This window comes from Cyclopterus lumpus, chromosome 22, assembly GCF_009769545.1.
Source record: "Cyclopterus lumpus isolate fCycLum1 chromosome 22, fCycLum1.pri, whole genome shotgun sequence".
Lineage (NCBI taxonomy): Eukaryota > Metazoa > Chordata > Actinopteri > Perciformes > Cyclopteridae > Cyclopterus > Cyclopterus lumpus.
Genome location: NC_046987.1, coordinates 16,741,552 through 16,764,173, shown reverse-complemented (window position 1 = coordinate 16,764,173; position 22,622 = coordinate 16,741,552). Strand labels below are relative to the sequence as shown.

The following is a 22,622-nucleotide window of genomic DNA, read 5'->3' as shown; positions in this document are numbered from 1 at the left end:
CTTATCTCGGTCACGCTTTCACTCCTCTTCCTGTCTGTCTGTCTGTCTGCAGTCCATTACAGAGGGGGCGGGCTCGTACTACCACCTGAACCACCGCGAGCTGGTCGCCCTGCTGGTGCAGCGGGAGGCCGACCTGACGAGGCAGAAGGCGGAGTTTGAGCGTCAGAAACTTCTGCTGGCTAAGCGGGAGGTGGAGCTGCGGAAGCTGAAGCCGCAGGTCAAAGACCTGGAGGACTACATTGACACGCTGCTGGTGCGCATCATGGAGCAGAAGCCCACTCTCCTGCAGGTGCGCTCCAAGTTAAAGTGACGGAGAGAGGGGCGGGGCTTCTCGGCTCTGTTCACTCCGTCCTCCACAACAGCTCTTTAGTCTTTTCACTGCTATGCTGTCCTTTTTGATACAAATATTTTTCGTCGGCACCGAGAGAGAGATATCGAGGCGGTGTTTTCCAGCCGGCATGCTTAACTGTGCAGAAGAGCGTGCCCTCGTCGAAAGGCTTTGGTTTCTGGGGCGGTTCTGAATGTAGCGGGTCCTCAGGTTGTTTTCAGGTTTTTACACAGCCAGTTGGTTTTTGAGACGCTTCCATTTATGGATCCTGATTGTCAATACAGTGATTCCTCCTTTTCACCTCACCTCACTTCTATCACCTTATCACAGGAGAGAGAAATTGTAGAGTTTCAGTCCACAACACTGAATATCCAACGATATCGCACCGTTTTTCAAAAGTGTTGTAGTTCTGTAGGGAAACGAGAGCGAAGGGCTTGGAGGGCCACTCGGTGGTTATGCATGTTCCAGACCATTGACTACAAATTGCAGACTTTAAGTCAATGCTGGCCATTTCTGCAGCATACATCAGGGTTTAGTCTGATTTTATACCTTTGAGGCAGCCTTTGGTTTAGCTTCATATCAATGCAGCATGAAACTCAAGTTGCAGGGCCTCAAAACCATTGAGCGAACACTTGCTTTTATTTCATAGTCGTGTTATGAAGGTAGCAATGCTTTAGAAAGTAATGCATACGGTTTCAGTTATGAAACAACGTCGCTCTCACAAACTAGTAGGTCTGCGACTTTTGTTATTTTCATTTTCCACTAATCTGCAGATTATTTTCTTTTCTTTTCTTTACAAAAGGATCAGAGTGCAAAGATTTCCTGTTTTGTCAGAACAATAGTTTTTATAATTTACTTTGTACAGAGCCAGGCTAACATAACACGTTACCCCCTGTTTTCAGTCTTAATGCTAAGATAAGCTAATCACCTCCCGGCTTATGATCCATAATTGGAGTACAGATTTGAGAGTTGTATCGATCTTCTCGAAAAGACGTAGAGATGTTCCTGAAATGAATTTAAACCAATGGCTGCTTAGAAGGAAGGAAATAAATCGATAATCTTTAAGTACGCTTTTGGAAAAATAGTCTCGTAGTTTTATATACAATATTTGGTTAATGAGGTAAATTCATGCCAAACCACCAGTTTGTTTCTAATACAGTAACGTACCTGAATGACGTACACCTCAGTGATTGCCACCGCTTCCTCCTCGTGGTGTTTCTGTTGTTTTGGATTGACACTCTACAAATGTTCCCAAAATGAATATCGAGTGCTCTGACTCGTTTCTTTCGAAGCTACAAACCAAATGAGCGGTGCGAGAGCTCAGCCTTGTCGCGTGCACATTACTGGGAACTGGTTGTAGCTTCTGAATGTTCAAAAGTGTTCTTAGCCAGCAAGTGAATGGTTTTTCTTTCATACGCACGATAAGTGCCGTTTATCTTTTGCTTGCTCCCACCCGTCTTTTCTTCTTTCTGTTCTTTGGGCATGTCTTGAAATTACCCATAATGCTCAGCCACGTAAGCTAACTGATTCTTGTATGGGTATGTGTTATCAGGTGAAGACAGGATCACTCAGTATCAAGATCAGCCATCACAGCTCCTCTGATCTCATGCTTCTGCCTTCCTACGTGTGTGTGTGTGTGTGTGTGTGTGTGTGTGTGTGTGCTATCAACACAGCGCCACTGCTGAAAAAATGCCTGCTCACGTGCCGCTTCCTGACTCCCCTCCCTCGGTGTCTGTGCGTCACATCCGCTTCTGCTCAAGCACGCATATCGCTACTGCTTTCAGGTGTTACAAAGGGATGTATACCGCATTTTACAGCATATATATGCCGTGTTGAAATGCCAAATGCTGCCTTATTTTTGTTTTGACATTTGTCAAGAAATCTAGCACTTCATTTTACTTGTTGGGCTGGAGGCAGGTTTTGAAGAAGAAAAGCCATCTGCTCACTGAGAGTTCACTTTTGTTGTTGTTGTTTTTTTAACCTCTGATGCTTTTTTTGATATTGTTTAGATCACTGCACAAAACTGAATTGTATGCATACCAATAGAAAACGAGCAGTAACAGTGATTTCCTGTGAAATGCCAAAAAAAAAAAAAAAAAAAGCCTTGAAACTTAACCTATGGAGCAGATCGATACACCATAAAGTATTCTGATATGATGCCACTTTTAACAGCGTTTGTGGATGTTCTTGCACTATTTAATCGTCAGAACATAACTTTACTGTACCTGTCTGTTGATATCGGTATAGTTAGATCTACTTTACACCGTACTGCACTTTCTAATCGCTCTGTGATTTAAGCACTTGGCCTACTTCGACGCCACAGCGATGGTTTGCCAGTGAGCTTGAAGCACACACAACCTTCCTGTCATCTGTGTTCTGCAGTGCGATTGCAATATCAAGTGCATAGATGACTGTAGAGATATTAAATGTGACTCGGCACTTACCATGCGCAAGAATAAGCGTCCTCTTCCATGTCTTCCATTTTCACTTGATTTCAAACTGTTTGTATTTCATCCTTGAGTATGTAGCCGGTGGAGTGTGCTTAAGGTAGTATGTGAGATTGGAAAGTTTACAATTCGTGATGCAATTCTGTTTCACAAATTTTGTATATTTAATAAAGAATATTTTGTGTTTCTTGCTCACCGTATGTTTCGCTGTCAATCTTTCTTTGGGTTGCGTTTGCGTGTGTTTTTTCGTCACAGGGCAGATTGTGATCTTTCTTTGTTTACAGTGGATTTTGATGTTTGCATTAAGGGGTTATTTTTTGATAGTGAGCTCCATTTTATTACTAGTTGCAAAGTACCCAAACTCCTAGGTTTGTTCAACTCTTTTCCTTCTATGTATAAGCAAATACAGATGTACAGATGTTTTAAAGGTTATTGATAATTATCTTACTTAAATCTGTTTTCTACATCCCAACAGAAACACATTTGATAAAGTGATAACCAAACCAAACACTTTTCTTTGTAGCGGGCTTTCTTACATCTAATATAACTTGTGAAAACAATAATTAATCCTGTTGATTTTTTTCAAGTGATGTATATGCAGTAGTGTTTAATTATTTATTGAATGAATCTGAAGCTCTCACCTGCAGAACTGTCACAGTACTGACTGATTATGTGACAAATGCTATTCACACACAGGATAGAGTAAATATGTGTGTGCTTTATGTTAAAGGCTAAATACACAGTTAATTCTACTTCCCATCATATTTGTTGTGAGGTTTTAATCATAGTATGTAACTCCCCTTACATTAAAAGTACCCATATTCCAATAAGACATGCATCATTTACAAATAAATTAACCTAAATGAAATTACCACAAGCTATCATGATATTCCATGCTGCAGATAGTTCCATGCTTAATGTGTCCAACCCTTGCACATTTTACTCCGACTGACTTTTATACAAACTCACCGCTAGAGGGCTATGTTATACTCTTTGAACCCAAACTTCTTCCTTCAGCGCATCCAACAACATTACAACTCAAAACGACTCATTTTTGTGGTCGGCTGTGCTCTAAACTGACGCTTCACACTTTCACCCCGTTAACGTCCCTTTTTAAAAAAAAAAACGCCGTAAACATAGCAAGTTCTCCTGGGAAGTGTAGTCCGCTTAACTGCATCCTGTTGAGCAATGCACCCCTGGAAAACGACATTACCCATAATGCAACCTGGCCTACCGAACGGTTCAATGTCGCCGTTTCTTAAAGCGTGTTGGTGAAAGCCGTTCTCTCGTCGCAGAGAAGAAACAGACTGGTGGACACTCGTGTTTCTTTCAGCAGCATGTCTGAATATGTCACATTCCAGCATGGCAGGTCTCGTTACGACCAGGTACTTTTATTGTTATATCGATTAAAGTTATATCGATTAAAGTACACGCTACCTTTTTAACGTTACTCAATATACGCACTTCAGGCACCGGTCGGAGATATGTTGAGTTTTAATTGTCACATTAACATTATGTGTAATTGTTCATCTTTTGTTAACATGCTCGAGTGTAAAGCCCTAACGTTAGTTTGTCTCTTTTGTAAACAGCTAACTAACACTTAGTGTCCCTGAAGGCCACAGTGGCTTAATCTGTATTGGCCAAGTAGGTTATGCTAGTCTTGTAATGACTCAGGTTTACTTTAGGTCTCTTAGTAGCCACACATAACATGTAACTACTACAGTAGTTAACTGTTACTGTACTTCAGTACACATTCGAGTTACTTGTACTCTACATTTCAAGCAGAGTTTTAGGCAGACATGTTGTCATAATAAAAGAAAAAAGCACACGTGAAATTGAACAATGTGTGTACCATTAAGTGGCCCAGTGAACTATTCCAGTGAGTGTAAGTGGTATACAGCATCATTAATAGTATTGAATACAACTGGACATGCCCAAATGTTTACTGTGAAAAGGGTTATTCTCAACCCATAAACATTGGATCAGCGGCCATGACTTTATGAAATTGGAAATACGATAATTAACTGATAGATACACTACATAAATAAACATAAATACATAAATGAAAGTAGTGCTTATTCATGGCATATACTAAAAGACATTCTAGGAGGATATGATCAATAATTAAAGCACAAATATCAGACTAAATACAATGTACATGAGAGTGACCAATATCACTTTGAAATTAAGTATTTATAGATGTAGGATGACCAGTGATTATTAAAAACATCCAGAGGAGGTTTCTATCAGGTTACATCATCGTGACGGGTCACAGAATACAGTGTAACACCGATGACGCTGCTGTTATCCCTGGAGTACAGGTACAAGGTGTCCCCGCTCTGCCACTGTTTACCAATGTTGGCTCAAACTGGCCAAGTTGCGGTGGCACTGGTGAATAATTTAATTAAACTATTTAAAAAAAACTATTCCCTCGCGCCATGTTTTTACCAGCCGTCCATATGTTCAGGATGTCACAAGGCACAGCAGTGAGTCAGATACCAGATTTTCATCCAAATTAGCAGTTAGTGTAATTAAACTCAAGTTAGGGAGGTATGGTGGGCGCCTCTCAGTGCCTCGTGGTGTGTTGCTGTATCTCCGAAATTATTCCTTATGCTCAGTTATGAATAAATGATCGAAAAAGGTATTTTTGGCACAGTCATTATAGAAATTAATTGCAAATGGTGTGAGTAGATTCGGGTCCCCGAAAAGATGTAGCTAGGAAACAGTTTGTCTGCGGTATTAATGAGGGGGCTCCACCTGGTGTGTTAAAACAGCTGGCACGCTGTAATATCGCTGTTTACTGGGTGACAGCTGGAATCTGTCTGCCTCTCTCTGCTTAAAGACACCATCCAAAATCAGATATGGCTTCCTATATTGGAACATTTTATTTGACCTATATAGGAGATAGAAAGATTTTATGAACATTCTCCTCCTGACTTTTAACAGTATTCACGCTTTGAAAACGCAAACTTTTAAAGACCACAATTTGAATCAAATGTCATTTGTTTATGTCTTGTTTGTAATGATGTTTAGGTAATGGGCTTTTAACAAATATATATGTGTATTAATGTGGCATGTCAAATTGTTTGTGTGATGTGTTTTCTTCTCCTTCTCTTAGAACACATTTTTTGGTCGGTTCAGGCACTTCCTGGATGTGATTGACCCGAGCACACTCTTTGTGACAGAGGTACACAAATGTAATGATTTATTATATGTATCTGGTCTGATGAATCATAGTTTAATATGTTTATAACTGGGTAAATTAACGTTCCTATCAAGCTATGAAGGACTATGTGCATAGTTTAAAGCTATGGGTTGATAATGTTGACATTTTTTTAATCAAGCACTATTTAAAATAAATTATTGAAAAGAATAAACCAGCCAAGAGCCAACTCTTCTCTAAGGAAAGTCGCGAGCAGCACTGAGTTGCTAAATCTAGCGAGAAAGTCACCAAGTTGTCAACACTGACAGACCGCCCCTTCAGGCCTCCCTCCAAAGCCACGCCCCAAAATCATCATTATGAACGTAAACAATATTTTAGATTTGGATTAATTTAGGAAAAACTCTTAGCAGTCTGCACCTGAGTGATAAATTGTGTATTTTTCAGTCAGGTGTTGCCACCGCCCGCATTAATACATGCAGATGCTTTTTAGTTACTGTCTTTGAGATATTCAGATGAAACTTGCAGAGAACAGTGAATCTGTTATGAACTTCCTGCCCATGTTGCACTGTTAATGCAAATCTGTTCATCAAACTACTTTACCTTTTTGGTTTGCTTTTGTGAAGGTTAGGAAAAGTGTCTGCTGATGATTACTGCAAGAGCTGAGCTTTTGCTGTGTTGTAGTGAGGTAACAGCCAGGAATTCAGTCTATTTTCTAAAACATTTTTATTTACTAAATCGATATAGGGAGGAAAAAAAAGTCATGGCGAAAACGGCAGCACAATAATGATAAATGAAGCAACACTTTTACGGAGGAGAGATGAATGGAAGGGAATCTAACAGGCATTGAATTTGACTTGGTAATTACTTTTCTTAAAATATCTCTGAAAATAATTTTAACATGATCATTTATTAACATAGCTACGGATTCTATGCAACTGGGAACCACATCTGTGGTCAAACCTTTCTGGCTGTCGTAATATTTCTCCAGGTCTTTGTTGTGTTTTGGTCATTTTGTTCATGGAGTCATCAGTGCTCTGGTGCTCTGGGTAATGAAGCTGTTAGCGGGCTCTTTGGTGACAGTAATAGCGGCAGTGGCTCCTGGGATGTGATGAGGTGTGGACATGTGGGGCAGCTGTGAGGGGTGGAGAGTGTGTACGCTCACACACACACACACACACACGCACACACACACCTTGCACCCTGCTGGGCCAGGCGTAGCCCTAACTTGCCCCTAATGATGACAGTGGAACAAGGATGGCCATGATTTTGCATACAATCGCGCACACACACACACACACACACCCACACAACCTCATGTGCGCACAAGCAAAATTGCACACCTAACACTAACGCACACAAATGCAGGGAAAGGAACGTGCACACACACACACACACACACACACACACACACACATACATAGAGATGGCAAGCTCATTAGAACTAATTGGGCCACATGATCTTGTATTTTGCTCAGCATTAGACAATGATCACTCCACAGTAAGCTGCTCATTACCCTTTAAGAAACTATTTTGTCAACTGAAAATCAGCATGAAAGTTTTTGTGAAACACGGTTATCATGCATTGAGCCGTGTGGCTTAAATAGTGGAATATATAAAAACACCCCTAAGCCTCCAGGAAAGACATCCCTCACCTCATCTAACTTAACATTTTACTCTATTTGGTCAAATCAGAAACGGCTGCAGGAGTCTGTGGAGCTGCTGGACCGCTTCAAACGAGGAACTCTGCCCCCAGGAGTGACAGATGCTCAGGTAAAGACACAAAAACGTGAGCTGACATTGTTCACGGTGTGTTGATTGATCGACAGATGGCTTAAAAGCTGTCTGTGAAGCATTTAGAAGTTAGAAAAGCGAGGATAGCGAGGTAGCTAAAAGCAGCCAAATATTGACATTGTAGACTTTTAAATGTTGTTTATAATTGTTTTATGGTTTTATGGATATAACTGACAATTTATATATATCCACAGCAGTTTTTAAGTCCTACCTTTTAAGTCTTTACATTACAAAACCGACAACAACTGACCTGTGCTTACAAATGAAAGTTTCTGTCCCTCATTGAAAGATGTTTATTTGTCTCCACAGCTTTGGCAAGCTCAAAAAATAAAGCAGGTAAGCTGTTTGTCTTACCGTAAAACTGTTTACATGTCGGGGGGGGGGAGGGGGCTGTGTCGTTCTTTACCACAAGCTTGGCGGTGTGACCCTTGGCCTCTACTGTTTCCGCATGTTGAAGTGTCCTAGTGCGAGACAGTATCTGTATTGTTTTTATATTCATTTATGTTTTTAGTAAAGTTTACGTTTTACGTTTAACAAATAGACAGATTGGACAAAAAACACACACAAAAAAGCCTTTATTGGTGAATTCACTGTATGGCAATGACAAAGCAGGCGAGTGGCATTAACTCATTGCTCATTAGCAATAAGCAGCTTCGAAAGACACTGAACTGCAGGTGCAAGTGGTCAAACCAACAGAAAATTATTTACAGTAACATGTAACCAGCAACAGCTATAAAACTGGTGTTTATGAATAAAACTTAATGATTGTAATTAATTATGTTTTTAACTGAACTGTATTTTAAGTAGTATGACATGGAGGTCTGTGCTCATTATAGCTCATGTAATGAGTTGCCCTTCCCCATTAAAAAAAAAAAAGATGTCACTGAAATGCATCACAAATCTGTTCATCAAACTGATCACAAGCTCCAAATACAGATATAAAAATCACCCAGCATGCACTAGGAATTGAAGGTGATTGTTCAAACCACGTTTAGGACGGCGCTCACATATTGAAGTAGAGTCCCCGACTGTAATGAAGTGTACGAGTATGCAGAACCAGAAACAATTGAATTTGGAGCCCATACATGAGCCGCATCAGCTCGACCCATTAACCATCCAAATATAATCAAAGGTGAGCTGTGAAACCTGATCACAAGTAGTCACGTAATGCCTTTGAGAAACATTGAAACGCACCAAGTAGATCAACACACAATCTAGATACACTGTATCTGAATAAAATAGGTTTTAAATGTTTTAATGTAAGTTGACAACCATTGTTAGTTGGTCTTAAGTTTTATGGGCTGTATGACAAAACTGTTAAGGCCATTTTCCATTTTCCAACTTTCTTCCTAATAAATTTGCACTGAACCAACCTCAAATCCGCTGTTATTACAGGCCATCATCCACCCTGATACAGGGGAGAAGATCCTCATGCCCTTTCGGATGTCAGGTACAGTAGCTTGGTGTGGAAGCCTCGGGGGGCTTGTTATGTGGTCCAACATGGAGGCATCGTTCACCCTGGGAACTGTCACGGCTCAACGGGGCTCTTCAGGTTGTCTCGGGCCCGGAAAAAGGTCACGCTCAGCTGGCCGCTGATTAAAACCTCTCTCCCACGGTGACGGGAGAAGTTCTCGAAGGCTCTCTGGAGAAGCGAACAGTATTTTGGTCCGGTCTCAAAGCACCTTTTTTTGCAAGGCAGCTTTGAAGTGTCATAGAGAGGGTGGGAGAGAAAGAGACTTGATATGTCCGGACCCACCCTCTGTATGTGTCACATAATCTGATATCTCCGTTTTACATGTGCAGACTATTTAACAGAGCTGTGTGTTTTTAAAGATCTTTAAATCTGGCCCCAGAAAACCTTCGAACTAAAAGCAAAACAATTATGAATGTAAGATGATGAACAGTGAGAATCTTTTCTTTCAACAGGTTTTATCCCATTTGGCACACCAGTGGTAAGGCTTTTTTCAAATCCAGTCGTAATATTTATTGTAACTACTTCATTAAAGTTCATCCACACATATGCATATATATTGTACGCTTTCATCAATATATAGTTTTAAACCAAGACTGTCCCTTCACTGTATCTTTTTTTCGTAGTCGTTCTGTATTTTGTAATCTTATCGTAAAAGGGTTTTATCTTTGTGCAGGTTGTTGGCCTCCTGCTACCAAATCAAACACTAACGTCAACTATCTTCTGGCAGGTAAATACCGTCTTCTTGGCCTGACATTATATTTTGAAAACATCTTTTCAATTTAATGTAATGATTATTTATTTAAAAAAATACACACATTAATCATCATTTCTGTAAGTGTTCCGTTATTCACCACAATTTCTGTGCCACAGTCCTGGCAATATGTTGTCAAACCAAAGAAAAACAAACACTGGAAAGTAAGACGCCAAAGTGACCACAACATTCTCAAAGTAATGCCACAAGAGAAATCAATGGGATGCGATAATAATATCCACTTTTCATCCACTTGACTGTTTAATGTCAAACAATTGAGATAAAAGTACAAGATTTGGAAGTTGTGGTTTTACATTAACGGTAAGGTGTGGAGGATTTGGCGGCCTCTAGCGACGAGGTCACAGATTGCAACCAAGTGAATACCCGCCTGCTCGACTTTCCCTTTTTAAGACTGAGGCAACGTGAGCCATCGAGTGCAAAACCGTGGAAGTGCCGTTCGCCTCTCTCAGAGGCCGATCTTACAGAATAACACTGCTGAAGACTCTGAGACGAGGACCTGCTCCCTCTGTAGAAGTGAGGGCTCATTCTAACATAACAAAAACACTGATTTTCAGTTTCAGGTGGTTATACACCGATGAAAACCAAGTTATGAATATTATATTCCATTTCTGCTAATAGAACCCCCGAAATGCTACACACTGGCCCTTTAAATAAACAAATAGAAATACTGCTGTTGTGAGACAAAGACAGTTATCGTCTCATTTCTACAGTAATAAAATGAAAGAATTTAACTCACGGATCAACTGCAAGTTTTCTCCAGAACTTTTGGCTCCTCTGTTCACTTTAGACACTTTAGGCTCAGGAAAAAGCTAGGAAATTAATTTTAAGTTTAAAGTATTTGTACTATCCACATATGGACTCACTGGTATATGTAGTGGAAAGCTGAGGAGTCAGGTGGTGGGCATGTTGTGGAAGGGACGAGGACATTGTGTTGTGCCTAATTGTTTTGTTTGCTGCTGTATTGAACATGTTTATGTCTTACTTCTGCATTTCTGTATTTAAAAAATGGTCAAGAACCTCCATAGTGCCATAGTTAACCAGACAGACATAACAATGTGTAATGTATTGAGTAATAATTCAGCACATGTAAGCTCTTCTTTTGACTTCCGCTCCTTTTTCAGTGGTTAAACCAGAGTCACAATGCCTGTGTGAACTACAGCAACCGTAACGCCTCCAAGGTACTGGATTAGTAAAGTGACACAGTCCCATTTTGACGCATACATTCTGTATCCAAACAGAGCTGCATGAAATGTGTTCTTATTGTACTTTTACTTACTTTTCACGTTAGCCGGCTCCAGTTTCCAAATTCTTCCTGGGATACCTCGGAGCAGTGACCAGCGCAGTCTCCATTGCTGTGAGTTCAAGCTTCTGTGCCTGTGATGTCATTGCACAACAATAGTTGAGTCACTTATTGATCCATGCTTTCTTTTAAACCAATATATCAGCATGATGTTGACATTGAGTTTACATTGACAGAAGTTTGCAAGTTGAACCACATAAAAAGTCTGTGAAACCTGCAATTAGGGTTTATTTAAAAATGAATTAAATACAGATTATGAGAATATTGTGTAAATAATCCAGTGCCTCTTAAATTATTTTATGTACACAGTTATGGTTACAGACTTGTGTAATTAATTTGCCAAAAAAGAGACACAATGCACATTAAACTAAGTTAAAGATGAATTTACTGAAAGTATTATTATTTAATTTTTTAATAGAAAATTATAATATAGTCATTGTGAAATAACGATATTACACGATAATCATATAAAGACCATCTGATATCGTGGCCCATCTGTTTGGTTGTAATCTGTGCCAAAGGTCCACCTATTTGCCTCCCTTACCCAATAAACATTATTAATCATAGTCATTAACCTGGGCTTCAGTGCAGAGTTGAATGATTTAACGCCAAATAATTTCAATTGATTTGACAGGAAAATGGCCAAAATTCAAGTAAAAACCCTTGAATACCAGCCATCACAACACCCTTATCAGTGGAACATTTTTTCCTTTTCTTTTTACCTTTTTTGTCATCAAAGACTCAAATGTCAAAAGAGTATAACACACGTTCACACACCTGCCTGACTCAGCCCTTAGTGTGGACACAGCGCTCAAACCGAGCCAATTACTGGTCCCGCTGGGCGCTCATCCGGCGGCTGCCCTCAGGCTTGACAACGTCAACAAGCACAGAAAAAAAATCACAGGGTGTCTGGAGGGCAGAATGACGGGCGTGGGGGGTGGGGTGGAGCTCTCCAATTAAACGTCCGCTCTGGTGACGACCCCCTGCCGGGCTTGGGAGAGCCGGAGGCTGAAGTAGCATGGCGGTGTGTTATCTGAGAGCAGAGCTTTTAGACTACAGCTCTGCAGTGTGTTAAAATACAGGACTGTATTTAATTGTTTATCTTCTATTCTTCCCCCGATCGTACCAATCCTGACACAAAGTGTGCTTGTTTTTTTTTGCTTCAGTGCTCTTCTGTGCTGAAAGACAACTTATTCAAACAGTAGTCCATTTGTGTATCATTGGTTTTATAACATACAGTCAGTGGCTGATGTCCGTCTGGTTTGCCTTCAGGTCGGGTTGAACGTGTTAATCCAGAAAGCCAGTCGCTTCAGCCCAACGACCAGGCTTTTGGTGCAGAGGTTCATCCCCTTCCCAGCAGTGGGTAAGTTCAAAGAGCTCAAATAATGGGACGGATGGGGATTAAACCCAGTTCTCTACCAAAACGGCCTTTTAAACTAAATTAGTAGATGTTTGAGTTCACAATGGGAAACGGACGGGATAAAGAGACCAGAGTTGCTCTATTAATAAAATAAAACCTCCATTGTGGCTGGTTTAAGCTGTCTGTCAATACAATAGTTAGTTTGTTCAATTATATAAATTTGTCAATAACATTTTTTAATTTCTTTTTTTAAGTATGTTATAATTATATAGCTGAAGCGCAAACTGCATTACTATGCTAAAGTTCTGGTTAGCCTATGCTTTAGGTTAGCATGTGAACTATTGGCTGTTTTTTTGTACATGTTTTATTGAGCATGGTAATGTTGGCAGTAAAGTAACAAGCTTAGTTAGTTTGTTAAATGCAAAAATCGCATTAGTGTCGGAATATGAGTACCGTAGTTAGTTTGTGAGCACAATAACAATTAGTAGATACACTTCGGCATGCTAATATGTTAGGATGCTAATGTTACCACTTCAACAACTCGTGGTTAGCATGATATTACACAAACATGTGTTATAATAATAAATATAATTCATAATAATAATACATAATCCCACTGGGCTCTCAGTAAACGTTTATTATGTAATGTTTGCTTGTTAGCAGCATGCTAACAAATACTCCATTTGTGTAGCATGCTACTGTTTAAGAAATTGGTCATTAATAGGTTTCATGTATCTTGTCATCAATTAAGGCGTTGGGAGTGGCCCAATGGAAAAACAGGGCATCCCTTCTTTTAATATTATTCTCTGGGGACCATTGCTATCGGTCGCAAAGTGCTGTATGTGTAATTAAACTGAGTTATAGCCTCAAACTAATATTGCTGTACTTTTCATTCCTGTTTTCATGCTTGCTTGTTCTGTTTTCATGTTGGAAAAATGTAAGAAAACAAGAGACCTATAATATAAATCTTTAGACACAGAATGAACTCATCCTTAATGTTGATAAATATAGCGTATCTTGTTCTCTTCTGCGATCGTAATAAATCGCTGTATGAGAGCCAACCACAGGGTTGTCGCACTCGGTTCCTCGCAGTCCGTTTTCCCGTCGGCGGGGTTCGAGACGTGTTGGGAGCTCCCTTTGTCAGACGTGTGTGGAGCCACGAAGCTGATTTTCATGCCACTCTCCCGCAAACTCACACCCAGGGGTATAGACCCGGGTCCCAGAATGCTGCTGGCTCATAATTAAATTGTTTGCCCCCCTCCCCCTCTCTTACCATGGTGGTTATTTTAATTAAATCAACAGGTTTCTACAGCTCAGCCTTTGCCTGGTAATTGGCTGCTTGTTAGAACTTTGCTGCCGCAAACAAATTGGATAATTACCCCTAAAGTGGCGTCTATGTCAAGGCCTCATTTACCTGATTTATGTTCGTTCATTGTTGTTGCCGTTGTTGTTTTTGGTTGGGCCATATATAAGGTAATTAAACTGGCTAATTGAAGCGATGCAAAAGTAAAGTGCTGTTTGAATTTTCACCCGCTTCATTTTGTTTGCTTACTTAAGGCTAGATTTATTTGTAATAACCTAATCAAGCAGCGGCCTGTCATTCAATTAGATTATGAAGACCATAATGTAGAACTGGAGGGAAAGACACTCCGCCAGACATTCATGGGGATAATTTGTTGTCGTTTGAAGATATTAATCACGATTTAATTATTATTCATATTGCCGTAATTATGTGAAAGGTTCTTTAAAGCATTCCCAGTATACCACGAGGTATTAGACGACAATTAGACGGTACATAAATGTAATTATTTTAAATAATTACAAATTGCAGTCAGATTTTAGGCATTGAACTGTACAGACTTTGCAATAATTGATTCAATTTTATAATTACTTTGATGCCTTTTATTAATTGAGTTACAAACCTTTTTTTTTTATTATTTGATCTGTTTTTGTTATTCCTTGCTAAAATCCCACTATCTGTCCCTCTGTTAATTGGTCTGGATGAAAAAAGAAAAATCCCTTGTAGGTAAAAAGAGCTATTTGCTCAGTCAATTGAATTCCCCTCACAAAGCGACCTGCGAGCCCTGCAGCCGTCTGTAAAGATAACTCCCAACGCTGTTGTCTTAAATTAAAAAGGCTCGCGGCGCCACCACTAAACTCTCTAAAATGAGTTTTTCTTATTCCTATTAGAGTCAAGGAGAAAGCTCCATCTATATTAACATACATTTGGGTTCACTTTGGCTGTCGTGAATAAATCACAGGGTGACAACACTGCTGTTAACAACTGCTGTTTGTTGACCCATCGGTCACCTTGGTCACGGTGTTTATTGCTGATTTGACTGACTTGAGTCACACACACGCACACACAGACACACACACACAGACACACACATACACGGAGGCGTAGCGTTCAGTTTTTTTGGATTATGACACACATAACATGGCAGTAAAGCCAGTTCATTGTCTTCTAAAAGGACACTCAATGACAGTTTTCCAACAAAATACACCAAAAACTTGCTTTGCATGTCAATGAACCTCGCACCCGCGAAAATGTGAAAATGGTCGTAGCGCTACCATGCTAACATGAGCTAATTAGCACTAAACCCATTTGCTTTGAAGGTATTTGCACTGCCCAGGCTTCCTGATCTTAAACCCCAGCTAGAAAGTGAAAAGACAATATCCTCACTTGTGACCTAATAAAATATGTCAACTTACTCGAGGTGAGACTCTTCACTTTTTAATTTTTTTTTTAACCGTTCTCGCCTCCCTACAGTGAGCGCAAACGTCTGCAACGTGGTGCTCATGAGGCACTCGGAGCTGTCGCAGGGCATCAGCGTGCTCGACGACAACGGGAACGTGGTGGGAACGTCGAAAGTGGCCGCCAGGCACGTACGTTGCTTTAATAAAAGTATATATATTTATCTGATGTGAAATCTTCAGCTGCAGCTTTGTTCGTTTACAAATGGTCTCTTTGTTCGTGACAGGCACTTTTAGAAACAGCTCTCACCAGAGTGGTCTTACCCATGCCAATACTGATGCTCCCTCCCATCATCATGGCTGTGCTGGAAAAGTAAGAGACTGCATTATTTTTCTTTTTATCCTTCATGAACTGGTCAGCTCTCTCAAAAGTAATGCGGTCGTTTGGCTTCTACTCAGAGATATAGTTTTAATTACATTTTAATCATGTTTGAAAATGAGCTCAACGTTGTTTTCTCTTAATATGCAGCCTGGGTTTCAATACTGGTCTGTATTTTAAAGACCTAAGTTTGTGGTATTTGGTCTTTGTATGAGATGATTTCACAATAGCAGAAATATAGAATATTATACTCAAGCGTAATAATCATACGGTTCTTGTTTTAGTGTCACTTGAAAGTGCTCATTGCTGTGGAGCTTTACAGCTTCTATTGCCACAAAGGCGACGGTTTTGATTGTAACAGAAGGAAATCTACTCATAGATGAGCCGCTTCTGCTTCTATTCATAATGGCTTTTTTGTCCTCAGACCGTTATCTCCCTTCACCGGTTTATTTTCCTGCTTTTCTTAATCCATTCATCCATTGTGACCTCTGCCTGTTTCAAATACATGCAATCACTTGATGTGGGCGAAAGCATATTTACACAGGAATAAGAGACCAATACTGTAATGTTAGTGGTGATAATACAAGTTAGATTAATTAGAAATTCGAATAACCCCTAATTAAATGATCATTCAGAAATGAATACTACACATTCCTTCATTGTCAGAACTGCTATTTCATTCAATGAACCCATTCCATCGCAGAGGTTCAGTGTTGTGAGATCTGACCGTAACGATGTCTTAATGAAGCGATGTGTTCATACGGACGCCCCGTGATCGATGGCCCGACCGGACCAGTGTGCCGAGGAATGCGGCCATCTTTGTAAGCCCTCGACGGCACTCGTCCAGGTGTGTTTGGGATTCCTTGCAGCTGCATGACTGAGCGGGGAAGAGGAGACGGAGAGGCAGTGTGAGGTGGACCGGTGGTTGCAGGCGAGGGTCGTCCTCGGCGTCCCTCTATGTCGGCTTCACCGGCTCTCAATGGGGCGAGAACAAGGGGACAGGGACGGCTCCCTGCCGCGGCCCCTCCGTGATGGATTACACTGCTGAGAGCCGATTCAAGGCAGTGACAGCAGGCTCTGTCCTCCATGCGCTTCGGTCGGAGGGTGCAGAGCCAGAAGTACATCCAGAGCTCCCGTTTGATTTTGTGAGCTTCCTTTTCGGCCTTCGTGCACTGAGAATCATTTCAGCCTGAATACGCAGGGAACAGGATGTGGGAAAGAAACGTCATCCCGGTTTCAGTCTCTCTGCATTTCAATCATATGGAAATAGAGGTGGTCATGTGATGTGCTTTTATGTCAGGATAATAAATGATGTCTATATTTTTTGGGAAACTTGACAGAGATAAAGACAACAAATGGGAATGTCTGTTTTGGCCAATAATACTAATTGAAGCACATCAAGGTGCATAAATACCAAAAGGTAGACCTCGCTGTTGTGAGGTGTGTTTTTTCTACCTCCATAAAATATTTTCAAATATTTTGACAAGATTTGAGTGTTTTAAATCCTGCCACGTTTGCTCACTGACTTTTTTCTTACTACAGCACTCGTGGAATAGCATAAAACCTTCGTCAGGAGCTGTGTACCTCCATGCTGTACGTGACATACAAATAGAACGGGACCCGCTCTGCGATGCTCTGTATCGCTACGAGTGGCCGGGTATTTCACAAGGTAGCGGTAATGTTACGTGAGCGCATGAACTCTTTAACTGTTAACTATTGAAAACAAAAACAACAACCTAAGATCTCAACAGTAGCTTCTTCGGCTGCTGACAAAGAAACGCCCTCGGGCTTTTCTTGACTTCCGTTGCATTTTCATGTTCATCATCACCCCCACCTCGTTCACACGGTGTTTGTTTAGTGTTAGAAAAACCTGCTTTACAGTGTATTTGTTCCTCTTCACAAACATCCGTTTACACAGTGCAGCCGGCTGTGCGGGACTAAAAAGTAACTGAACAAAAGGAGAAAATCAATTAAAAAAAAACAACAATGTTCAGAAAGCACCAAAAGTGATGCTTATTTTTGCCGTGACATTCATTTGTGGAGTTCATGCAAACGCAACTGTATATAATCACTATTATTAATTTTCTTTAGTCAGGATAAGTAGAACTGATACGACTGCTACTGCTTTGTGAGTTTATAAATGTAGTGTTGTCACGGTCACTACGGTAACGCAGTGTTACGGTATATCTGTATTTGGCAGAAACTCAAGTCAGAATATTCCAGTAATTGGTCTTCTCGTGGCGACAGGGAGGCTCAGTCACGGTGTCAGAGGTTCATGTAAACAGTTAAACCCGGGGAAGACCTCTTCCAGAATATGGCCAGCGGCCAGGCCATGCACGTGCACATTCACTCAGCCCGCATTGCGGGGAAAAGTGTCACTAATTTTGGATAATATCAAAATATATTTTTCACCTGATTTTCAAACTTGTGCCCAAACCGTCCATCATCACTCTCAAACCTCACAACTTTTCTCCCATTGACTTTTCAATGTGTGTGCGTGTGCGTGTGTGTGTGTGTGTGTGTGTGTGTGTGTGTGTGTGTGTGTGTGTGTGTGTGTAGCCTAATTAAACCATAGAAGCCATATGTGTTAATGAGCTCCCTCATTAGGCAGTAGCTCTCCTCGTTAGGGGGAGAGGCGGCGCTGGTGGAGGAGAGATGGAGCGGCTCTTTCTCAAGCTCCTGCTGAGTTCACTGTCCCACTGAAAAGAGGATTATACTACGGAGGGCAGGGAGGAAATATGGGCTGAGATGAGAAAATATATTTTTGGAGATGGGTCTATAAAAAGTCTGTTTTTGTTCGAAACGCAGCTTTTGCGATTGATGGTGATTTTCAAACTGTTTGTGCAATACATTTATGGGATTATTTGAGTTAACACAACAACTAGTGGCCTTGTAGGATTCTAAACAAATGATAATAAAAGCAGAGATCTGAACTGTGAACCTCAATGGTTGTTGAGTCCAACTGCATGAACAGAAAAGAGAGTTTGTTCATACAATGTAGAGGTGTGAGCTAACGCTTTCTGAGCAGACAGACTGTGTTTGTTTTTCAAATTTCTCAAATAACTTTCTTATCCACTGTAAATGTACCGTTTACACTTCATAATGTGCTTGATATTTCTTCACTTTGGCCTAAATGGAGGGCATACGTTGCCTAGATTTGTCACTTCCTGTTGTTGGATGTTTTTTGCCAGGGTTTCTTCCTGTTAACTGTTCTGTATTTTAACATTTAAAACATCATGCTTTAAAAATAATAATAAAACCTTTGTGGAAGATGCATTCCATCACCAGTGCCAGCACCACAACAACACCTATCTGTCTGTTAAGCGTAAGCTAAATAAAGCCGTGATGATGTCCCACCAGGCTTCCTCTCCTGCAGAGGCGACGGAGACTCGTCCTGCCCGTCCACAGCGTGGTGGTCCTCGCCGCCTTCGGCTTGGCTCTGCCTCTCGCCATCAGTCTCTTCCCACAGATGTCCCAGGTTCGTCCTCCCAAAAACACTTTCTCCTCCACTTAGGAGCATGTCTTTCCTCTAAGATACAATCGAGCTGTATGTGGTAGTGCATTGTATTGGCCTTCGAACAACAATGCTTCGTCTGAAGTTGATGAAAAACGTACGTTTTTTTTGGCAAACGGACAAAATGGCGTCACTCCGGTGGCAAAGCGCTTTGTTGTTGAAGTTTCTATGTGAATGCTTTCATTAACTATTTATAGGTGTCACCACTATTGTGTTAAATCATTTGAAAGTATAGATTATGATTTTATCAAATGTCAGTGCTCAAGAAAATACTTTTTTACTCCGTGTACTAGATACACAGTGTACACAGAGGCTCTCTCCTGATGAGGCGTAGCCCTCTGAGACTTAACCTGCTCTGTCACGATCTGCTCTCTTCCTTCATTGTCTAACTTCAGTGTGTCATTCTACTCGTGAAATAACTATAGAGTGGGTTTTTTTCTTCTTCTTTTTTTAACTCCGTCTCTCTCTTTGTCTTCCCTCTGCCAAATGACTCGCTGACACAAGCCGACGAGCTCTGTCTTTAAAAATGTGTAGGATTTAATTACCACTGGAAAAAGCTCAGACAGCCATATGGCAAAACAACTTCAGACATATGTGTCGCCAACAGTCCTGTGAAAAGATGCCTCCCGCTCCACAGAGGGACCTGTTTTTCTCTCACAAGTCCTTTTTTTTTGCACATTTGCAAAAGATAGCAGGTGAAAAAAAAAGAAAAGAAGAGAGAACTCCCTAAAAAGCAACATGAATGCGCTGCTCCCCTTTGGACCCCCTGCCTACTCAATTTGTCCCACTTCCCCGTTTCACACCTACCAAGATGTCTGATTAGGATTCTGCCTCCAACTCCGACAGCCATCTGTCTCTGGTTCAAATATTAGGAGACGCAAATCTCAAATTAGACCTTCGTCTGCCAAATTGGCTCTTTCTGCACATTAGTAGTAAATACAGAACATTTAAAGCCTTTAAGAATTACTTAGCTCCAAATGAAACTGTTTCAGATCTTTGAGCAGCGGCTCGTGTCGATGCTCACGGACGCATCTACGGCGCACGCATATACAGAATGTTAACATTTAATATTCCTCCGCTTGCGACGGGCGCTTTCTATTTGCACCGTTGACCTTTTTTTCGTCTGCTCTCGATTCCCACAGATCAGTGTGAATCAGCTGGAGCCGGAGATCGCCGCGGCAACGGATTGTACGATTGTGACGTACAATAAAGGCCTGTGAGTGACCTCTGCAGCTCGACGCATGAAGACGGGACCCGCCGCTCATCATGGTTCAGACCGCCCCGAGGCTGCCAGAGACTGAACCGTGGTAAACTTGGCTGTGGAGAGTTAGCATACGTTTACAGAGAAAGGCAGAAGATGTGTTGTTTATGCCAAGGCCTGGCTTGTTAAATAAGCAGTAACACATGATGACATATTGCGGTACAGGAAAATATATTTTTGACACCTCAGAAAGTATTATCCCCGTTGTAGCGTGGACACTTATGGAAGAAATAATACCAAACACTGAGCCACTCTAAATGATGTATGGAGTAGCTCTGCCTGGCGTCTCTCTCTCTTTTTGAATGAACAGGCAATGAACTGATTAACATGAACAAACAGGAAGAATAAGTGGATGAAGGAGAGACACTGCAGGTGAATAGGGTCAATATTTGAACTAATGGATACAACCATGAAACCTCCCCAGTTGATTACTTGCCTTAATGCAATTATTTGTTTAAATTACATGTTTTCTGAAATATTATGTTTTGAATATGGAATTATGCATTATCTTATCAAATATGTGCTGATTTGTGTTGACATGTCAAAGGTTTTTACAACGGGAATTGTAGATGTCTCTTTGTAAAGAATCCATTATCTCCATGTTTTTAAAAATACAATGTTGTATAAATCATGCTATAAATTATATAAGAACAAAATCCTTTGTAAAAAAAAAAAAAAAAAATTCAGAATATAGATGGCAATGAAACTGGAAAGTTTGAGCCAGAAATCTTCCCAGAAGATAATGAGAAAAAAATAATTTTGGATCGTAAAAGTCTTTATTCACTACATGTGAATAGGGTAAAACATTTCAACATTTGAACGAGGATATATCGCCATTTAACTCCCCCAGTCGGTTACTTACATTAAGACAATCATTTTTCTATAACAATTTTTTTTCTGAAGTAGGATCGACAGACACAAATGGACAAAGTAGTAAAATAAACACCAACATGTGTATTTTGGATATTTTCTCTTCACTTGTCTCAAAGACAACCGTGTTATGGAAGCAAAATGGGTGAAACTCTTTGAAGGTTGCATGAGTCCTGAAAGGGTAAAACATATTTGTTTCCTGGACAATCCTCTTGCGACCCACTAGATAAATCTGGTGACTTCTTGTTGTGAACCACTGATTTAATGGATGTAGCAATTCATCCATATGTAAACTTTCCCCATTTGAAATGTGCCCTTCCCGATGCTGCCCCTTTTTAAAGCGTAAACATTTCTTCTAAAAGCGTTCATAACATATCTATATCTCTTTGGAAATCATTCATTAACACAATGTTGTGCTTTTTGTTATTTAAAACCTCCTAATTAAGTTACTAATCCCAATATTTAGCTTTTTTTTTTTATCTCACTGGAATCAGTCAAACAAATATTTTAAAGTATTTTTTATTCGAGAAATGTTTTCTTAAAGCACTATTGTGAAAATGCTGCTTTGTGTGTGTATCTGCACTTGATTTATATAAACTTCCTGTCTTCGAGTATTATCTCTGGTCATGATCTGTGCGATTAGTATGTTATGCGAGGGAACGCAGCCGGGTGATTCGACAAGAAGCCACACGCAGGACCAGTGGAGGATGCTGGGAGTAAACTGGCCCACAAACGAGGGGTGAGACCAACACACACACAACCTTCAGGTTTCTTCTCTTGTAGTCAGCATCGCTCTTTAATGCTGCGAGTCTTAAGGACTGGAGTATTATGTATCCTGATGTCTTTTTCCCTGAAGTACATTTCAACACTTTGACTAATAATCCAGTGAGTTCAGCTCTGATACCAACAGAAAAAAATATTTTGTTTTTGTTTCATTTTTAAATGTATGGATATCTATTTTTGTCATACATTTTGAAAAAAAAATGTGTTCCATATTTTAGAGGGATTATTTTATTCTTTTATCTGACCTCTAGCACACTGCAGTTTACGTGCACGTGTCAGAATCCTATCCAAATATCTCAAATTGGGGTCATTTCGGTCACAGTCCATGCAGAGCAGAATCCAACAGTTTTGTCAGTCATTTTGAGGATGATTTAGAATGTCTTTCTTTTTCAGTAATGAGGCTGTAATTTGTAATTCAGTGTGCCGCTTCACTGGAACTGATGCAATGTGACAACTGCGACGACGCTGCATGATTTGTCGCTC

General features: G+C 40.4%; 2 protein-coding genes across 4 annotated transcripts in view; both read left to right on the top strand.

Moving 5' to 3' along the window:
* rab11fip5a (RAB11 family interacting protein 5a (class I)) overlaps positions 1-2,970 on the top strand; it is a 32,372-nt gene extending 29,402 nt beyond the window's left edge. For all 3 annotated transcript variants that reach the window (XM_034563247.1, XM_034563248.1, XM_034563249.1), the window contains exon 6: positions 53-2,970. In XM_034563247.1, coding sequence (XP_034419138.1) covers positions 53-310 — 258 coding nt within the window. In that variant the 3' untranslated portion in view covers positions 311-2,970. The remainder of the gene's footprint in view (positions 1-52) is intronic.
* A 1,020-nt stretch (positions 2,971-3,990) lies between these two features.
* On the top strand, positions 3,991-21,966 carry sfxn5a (sideroflexin 5a). The gene is made up of 14 exons (XM_034563250.1): positions 3,991-4,160; positions 5,894-5,962; positions 7,631-7,708; positions 8,039-8,065; positions 9,125-9,179; positions 9,656-9,681; positions 9,877-9,930; positions 11,097-11,153; positions 11,264-11,329; positions 12,548-12,638; positions 15,409-15,524; positions 15,620-15,705; positions 19,072-19,189; positions 20,368-21,966. Exons 1-14 carry the CDS (start codon positions 4,113-4,115, stop codon positions 20,443-20,445), a joined length of 969 nt encoding a protein of 322 aa, XP_034419141.1. The 5' UTR covers positions 3,991-4,112; the 3' UTR covers positions 20,446-21,966.
* The last annotated feature ends 656 nt before the right edge of the window (positions 21,967-22,622 follow it).